General features: G+C 43.7%; 1 protein-coding gene across 1 annotated transcript in view; it reads right to left on the minus strand.

Moving 5' to 3' along the window:
- ARFGAP3 (ADP ribosylation factor GTPase activating protein 3) overlaps window positions 1-7874 on the minus strand; it is a 63691-nt gene that overhangs the window by 53172 nt on the left and 2645 nt on the right. The window contains exon 2 of the mRNA XM_017520696.2: window positions 2957-3075. Coding sequence (XP_017376185.1) covers window positions 2957-3075 — 119 coding nt within the window. The remainder of the gene's footprint in view (window positions 1-2956; window positions 3076-7874) is intronic.

Here is a 7874-nt window from a genome sequence, read left to right on the forward strand (position 1 = left end):
GAGGTGATGAGTTTGAGACCAGCCTGGCCAACATAGTGAAACCCTATCTCTACTAAAAATACAAAAAATTAGCCAGGTATGGTGGCAGCTGCTTGTAATCCCAGCTACTCAGGAGGCTAAAAAAAAAAAAAAAAGAAAAGAAAATAGAAGGCAAAAGCTTCATGACATTGGATTTGGCAATTTTTGATATGACACCAAAGGAACAAGCAGGAACAAAAACAAAAAAGGCCTACAGACAAATTGAACTTCATGAAGATTTTTTAAATTTCATGCATCAAGAGACAATATAAAAAAACACAGTATCAACAGAGTAAAAAGGCACCCCACAAAGCTGAAGAAAGTGTTTCAGGACTGTAATCCCAGCAATTTGAGAGGCTGAGGCGGGAGGACTGCTTGGGGCCAGGAGTTTGAGATCAACCAGGCAAACATAGTGAGATCCTGTTTCTATTAAAAAAAAAAAAAGAGGTAGACATCAGTCAAGTAGAAGGAGCTGAAAATGCAACTGCAGTTGTGCTATATGGTTAATGATATAGTCTATTAAAAAAAAAAAAAAGAAAGAAAGAAAAGGAAAAAAGGGCAACCTGCCAAGTGAGAGAAAATATTTGCAAATCATGTATCTGATGAGACACTAATATCCAGAATATATAGAGAATCCCTCAAATTCAAAACAACAAAATAAACAACATGACTCAAAAATGGGCAAAGAGGCCAGGTGCAGTGGCTCATACTTGTAATCCCAGCTCTCTGGGAGGCCGAGGTGGGTGGATCAAGAGGTCTGGAGACGGAGACCATCCTGCTCAATGTGGTGAAACCTTGTCTCTACTAAAAATATAAAAATTTGCTGGGTGGCTGGGCGTGGTGGCTCCCGCCTGTAATCCAAGCACTTTGGAGGCCAAGGAGGGCGGATCACCTGAGGTCGGGAGTTCAAGACCAGCCTGACCAACATGGTGAAACCCTGTCTTTTAAAAAAAAAAACAAACTTTTTTTTTTTTTCTAAATAATCATCTATGTAGTTATATGGCTATAAATATTTAGCCCATCATGCCTTTGCAAATTGATTTCTAAAAAAGAACTCTGTATGTGAGAAAAGATTTTTCAAATATATCTGCAAAATTATGTTGTAATTATTACTACAAAGTTTTTGCGCTATGATACAAAATATCTCATTAAGAATTATAGGCCCCAGGCCGGGCGCGGTGGCTCAAGCCTGTAATCCCAGCACTTTGGGAGGCCGAGGCGGGTGGATCACGAGGTCAAGAGATCGAGACCATCCTGGTCAACATGGTGAAACCCTGTCTCTACTAAAAATACAAAACATTAGCTGGGCATGGTGGTGCGTGCCTGTAATCCCAGCTACTCAGGAGGCTGAGGCAGAAGAATTGCCTGAACCCAGGAGGCGGAGGTTGCGGTGAGCCGAGATCGCGCCATTGCACTCCAGCCTGGGTAACATGAGTGAAACTCCGTCTCAAAAAAAAAAAAAAAGAATTATAATAGATTTTATCCTATAAAAACAAACGCTCCTTTATAATAATAACGCTGTATCACTATTCCTTAAGTCATAATATAAAACTGCTTGCCACAATCCCAAATGGGCAGCCTAGCTGGTTCCTTCCCTAGAAAAAGATGCAGTAGGGAAATCCCTGGATGTCTGGGGGAGGCAGCAATGACTGGGAACTAAGCCACGGCTATTTGAAGGTGCCCTGCAGAAGTTGTCCTGGCAAGGGCCTGTGGCAGCTGACTTGCAGGCCTTGCTTGGCTTCCAAGCCCTGGGGATCTTTTCATTATTTCTTTTAATATTTCAATTTATTTAACTTCACAAATAGCCCTGCCTCCCACTGGACTGTTGGCTTATCCCACCAGACTGCCTGTCCAAAGGTGGTGACCTCTTCTGCCGCAAAAGGCCCTATATGAGCTATCGCCATAGAGTATCAGAACTAGAAGATAGTGTCAGGTGCAGTGGCTCATACCTGTAATCCCAGCACTTTGGGAGGCCAAGGCGGGCGGACCATCTGAGGTCAGGAGTTCAAGACCAGTCTGGCCAACATGGTGAAACCCCATCTCTACTAAAAATAGAAAAATGAGCTGGGCATGGTGGTGGGTGCCTGTAATCCCAGTTATTCAGGAGGCTGAGGCAGTAGAATTGCTTGAACCCAGGAGGTGGAGGTTGTAGTGAACCCAGATTGCGCCACTGCACTCCAGCCTGCGTGACACAGCAAGACTCCGTCTCAAAAAAAAAAGAAGTAGAATATGGTTTACTCACTATGGGGGCCAATGCAGCCCAAGTCTTCAGATAAAAAGAGAAAAAAGACCTTCATGTTATAAACACTTGAAATTGCCACTAAAAATAATTCACTCCGGCTTTGTGATATTGGTGTCCTTGGGAGCCAGAGCTGTAAGATTACGCTGGAAGTGAAGGCCTGATCAAGGAGAGCATCTCATCATTTACATAAACTCTCTACTTTGGTGGACACAGGACAGACCGACAGTACCTGATTCCCCTTCTCCCATGAGTCTATATTTTGTACTGATATTTTGTACTGATAAATTATTAGAAGATAATTGTCATAAAATCAAATTTCTTTCCTTTCCTTCTTTCTCTCTCTTTCTCTCTTTCTTCTCTCTTTCTTGAGACAGTGTCTCACTCTGTCGCCCAGGCTGGAATGCAGTGGCATGATCATAGTTCACTGTACCCTTGACCTCCTGGGCTTAAGTGATCCTCCCACTTCAGCCTCCTGAGTAACTAAGACTACAGTCATACATCATCACACCACAACATTTTTTATTTTTTGTAGAGGCTGAGGTGGGAGTTCACTTGAGCCCAGTGAGCTATGATGGCACTACTGCAGCCAAAGTGAAAGAGCAAAGACCCTGTCTCAAAAAACGAAAAGAAAAAAGGGAAAAAACACCCATGTAACAATGTAATTGCTTTCACCCCAATGAGAGAAGATTCACTTACCGAATAAAACTCAAGTGAACGCCAAGTGACCGGTGGGACCCTGAGCAATCAATGCAAAGGAACACTCCATAGGTTATACTTGCCCAGCTGGGATTTTTGGCACCACAATCAAAACACACCTGAAAGAAAAATGTTCAATTCAGTTACTAATTAATTTATGTTAGCCAATAAATTATCCTGTAAGATAACAGTTAATGATTTAGCATCTCACCTAGGTTTTTTTAAAAGCCTCAAAATTCATGTTCTTTTATTATTATTATATATAATTATATTAATTATAGATTAGCATAATTATTATATCTCTAAGTAAATATAGAGACAGAGTCTCGCTTTGTCACCCAGGCTGGAGTGCAGTGGTGCAATCTCAGCTCACTGCAACCTCTGCTTCCCGGGTTCAATTGATTCTCCTGCCTCAGCCTTTGGAATGTCTAGGACGACAGTCTCGCACCATTACGTCTGGCTAATTTTGTCTTTTTAGTAGAGATGGGGTCTAACATGTTGGCCAGGCTGGTCTCAAACTCCTGACCTCAGGTGATCCAACAGCTTCGGCCTCCCAAAGTGCTAGGATTGCAGGCATGAGCCACTGCGCCCAGTTTACTAGTGACTTATATAGTATATTATAGAGTATCATGTATATATTGTAACAATGCACATTGTACATAGTGAAGATAATTTAGGTTTGTGTACCACCTCAAACATGACTTACCCTTGAAGCATCAGCAGGGATCCTACCAGTCATATAAAGGAATACTAGTGAGGGAAGCAGCCCTCCTGGGGAAAATTCTAGCCCTACCATCCTTCTGGGTAGTGGCTATACCAGATGGCAGGCTGCTGCACATATTTCTTCTCCCCCAGTCACAGGAGGGGTTGTGGCAGCCAGATTCCAAGATGGCCCCAATGATCCCTACCTCCTGGTATTCACATCTTGTGTAATGTCCACCCTCATTTTGCCAAGGTGATCTGTGTGTCCACTAGAATATGGAAGAAATAACCATGTCATTTTTGAGATTGGGTTACAAATGACACTGTGGCTTTTTCTTCCCTCCTCCACCCTCTTTTTCTCTCTCCCGCCCGCCTTCCCCACCTTGGATCACGAGGCTCTAGGGGAAGCCAGGTGCCATGTCTTAAGAACACTCAACTCCGGTAGCCCTGTGGAGAGGGTGAAGTGGTAAGGAACTGAGGCCCTCAGTCCAACAGCCAGCAAGGAGAGGAGGCCTGCCAACCACCATGTGAGTAAGCTCTCAGATGACCTCAGCATTGGCCAACCGCTTGACTGCAGCCTCATGAAAGACTCTGAGTCAGAAGCAGCCAGCTAAGCCACCCCCAAATTCCTGATCCTCACAACTATCCGTTGTTTTAAGATGGTAAGTTGGGGGTGATCTGATACATAGCAATAGGTAATTAATACAGAGAGATATTCCTTTATGAAATGCTGTGCCCTTCTCTACCCCTACCACCTCTCTCTGTCCAGGTCACTTTGATAATGCTTAGACATATGATCATAACTGAGGATTATGTCCCGTGCCCACTGAGAGCGCTGAGAGCTCTTACAGGGGTATAATCTTTCCCTTTTGCCAATCTTTATGCCTTTTTCTTTCTTTTTTTTTTTTAAGAGACAAGGGCCAGGTGAGGTGGCTCACGCCTGTAATCCCAGCACTTTGGGAGTCCGAGGCGGGTGGATTACAAGGTCGGGAGTTCAAGGCCACCCTGGCCAAGATGATGAAATCCCATCTCTACTAAAAATACAAAAAAATTTAGTTGGGCCTGGTGGCGCATACCTGTAATCCCAGGTACTCAGGAAGCTGAGGCAGGAGAATCGCTTGAACCCGGGAGGCAGAGGTTGTAGTGAGCCAAGATCGTACCACTGCACTCCAGCCTGGGTCACAGGGTGAGACTCGATCTCAAAAAAAAAAAAAAAAAAAAAAAAAAAAAAGGCGGGGGGCAGGGACAAGGTCTGGCTCTGTCACCAGGCTGGTGTGAACGGTCCTAGCTTGCTGCAGTCTCAAACTCTTGGGCTCAAGCCATCCTCCCACCTCAGCCTCTTGAACAGTTAGAACAAGTGTACGCCACCATGCCCAGTTTTTTTTTTTTTTTTTTTTTTTTTTTTTTTTTTTGTAGAGATGGGGATATTACCATGTTGCCCAAGCTGGTCTTGAACTCCTGGGCTCAAAGAATTCTGCCCTCCTGACCTCCCAAAGTGCTAGGGTTACAGGTGTGAGCCGCCAGCCTCCATCCCCATCACCTTGCTTTCCTCTCCATTAGCACAGAACCTGCACATAGTAAATACACAATAAATATTTGCTGAATAGTTGTGTACTTTTTAATCTCACACACAGCCTGAAAAATAGGCTAACCCATAGTAAGCATTCAGTAAATATTTGTTATTGTTAATAAAGAGAATAACTTTAAAAACTTACTGCCAGCTCAAAAATTATTACTAGCCCCTTCAACACTGACACTGAGGCCAAACGTTCTTCATCAAGAGGAGCATAAAATACTTTAAAATACACATTGCTAACTAGCAGAGTGATGTATGAAGTGTGCTGGGCCCTTAAAATACACAGTGCTTGTTGTGGAAAGTAATATTTATAATTCATTTAACTCAGAATAGGAAAAAATTCCTCTAATAGAATGGCTTTTAATCTTTCTGCAAGAAAAAAAATGTATATTAGATATATAATGCTGTCTCATCTTGAAATTCTTTGTTCTTTTGAGACAGGGTCTCACACTGTCACTCAGGCTGGAGTATATGGTATAATCTCGACTCACTTCAACTTCCACCCACCTCAGCCTCCCAAGTAGCTGGGACCACAGGCATGAGCCACCATGCATGGCTAATTTTTTTTTTTTTTGGTAGAAAAGGGGTTTCACCATGTTGCCTAGACTGGTGTTAACTCCTGAGCTCAAGCAATTTGTCCGCCTCAGCCTCCCAAAGTGCTAGGATTACAAGTGTGAGCCACTGCGCCAGGCCTCATCTGGAAATTCTTTTTTTTTTTTTTTGTCGCCCAGGCTTGAGTGTAGTGGCGTGATCTCGGCTCACTGCAACCTCTGCCTCCTGGGTTCAAGCAACTCTCCTGCCTCAGCTTCCTGAGTAGTTGGACTTTCAGGTGTGCACCACCAAACCCGGCTAACGTTTTGTACTTTTAGTCGAGATGGGGTTTCATCATGTTGGTCAGGCTGGGCTCGAACTCCTGAGCTCAGATCATCCACCCACCTCGGCCTCCCAAAGGGCTGGGATTGCAGGCCTGAGCCATCGTGCCTGGCCAAAATTCTTAATACCGTTCAAACAAGGGACCTGCATTTTCATTTTGTACATTTCGCAAATTATGTAGCTAGTCTTGATCGCCATTTTAATTTTTATTTATTTTTTAAATAAACATTTTCTTAATTTTGATTCCTTTTATTATGTGCTTTAAAAAAATTTTTTTTTTAATTTTTAAATTTATTTTTCTAGAGATGGGGTTTCTCCGTGTTTGGCAGGCTGGTCTCGAACTCCGAACCTCAGGTGATCCGCCCAACTCAGCCTCCTAAAGTGCTGGGATTACAGGTGTGAGCCACCATGCCCAGCTTCATGTACTTTTTTGTACAAAGAACTTTCATATAAATTATCTTAAACTTATAATAAGAGTTTCTTTCCGATTCATTTTGAAAATGACAATAGCATTCATTGTGCCCATGTTAGAATTATATCAAAATTACCACGTGCCAGCATATGAAAATTGGCTTGTGGGAATGTCTGTCACTCAGATGGGCCATCGCCCCTTAGGGGCACATGGTGGAGATGAGGAAAGGCCAGACTAGAAGAAACCTGGGTCTTTTGGATCGTTTCTACTCCTTTCTCACTTCTTCACCATTCTTCCCACTGAGCTTGAACATGGGAATCTGCTGACCATCCTTGAGCTCTAAGAAGACCTCATCAAGGCGCCACCTCTGAATGGGGCCACTTCTGGATGAGCTGACCTGGAGATGGCCCTCTGACTTGGATCCAGAGACAGGAAATCTTCAATTTGGCATCAGCAGTGTCCACAAAGTCATGCTTGTCAGTGAGTTTGAGAATGTGAATGTTGAAGGAGGGCCCAGAGCTCCCCGTACCTTGGGATGGCTACGCACATGCTCCAATGCCAACTAGTAAAACGAAGCCCTGGGAAAGTCTTTTGTGTGAGGTAATACACAAGAGCCAAGCCCCAGGTACCAAATACACTGCTAAAAAGGACCATTTTCCTTGAGGCACTGGCATCCTGCTTCCTGGGTACTTCTGCTACCTCACAGCACAACTCTCTTGAAAATCATCAAAGGCAAGTTATCCTATAAGCAACAAAAGCACCATGCTACGGAGAGCGTGAGGAGTCCTAGGCGCAGGGTGGCAGTGGTAAATCTTGATCTCCATTTTAGAGAAAATTAAAGAATTACTGGATTAAGTATGACAGCTAAGAAGTGGCTATTCTTAGTAATGCCTTAGTGGAAATGTCCACAGTGGGGACTGGATACCATGCAGTCTGTTCCCTGAGCTACTCTTCCCCCTTCACCACACTGTGCTTCACAGCAGAAAACACACCACCTGCTGTCCTGCATCTGCTCTTCATCTGTTCACTAGACTATAAGCTCCCTGAGGACAGGAACGTAACATCAGTGTACATACCTTTAATGCTTTACACAGTGCCGAGTACATCATAGGTGCTTAATGAATACTTGAGTGAATAACTCAATCTATATAAAACTAAGGAAGGGTATACCAACAAAGGGTTTCACAAAGTAGAAAACTGACCCTTGGCCAGGTGTGGTGGCTAACGCCTGTAATCCCAGCACTTCGGGAGGCTGGGACAGGCGGATCACCTGAGGTCAGGAGTTCGAGACCAGCCTGGCCAATATGGTGAAATCCCATTTCTACTAAAAATACAAAAATTAGCCAGGCGTGGTG

Source organism: Cebus imitator, unplaced genomic scaffold, assembly GCF_001604975.1.
Source record: "Cebus imitator isolate Cc_AM_T3 unplaced genomic scaffold, Cebus_imitator-1.0 Scaffold865, whole genome shotgun sequence".
NCBI classification, from domain to species: domain Eukaryota; kingdom Metazoa; phylum Chordata; class Mammalia; order Primates; family Cebidae; genus Cebus; species Cebus imitator.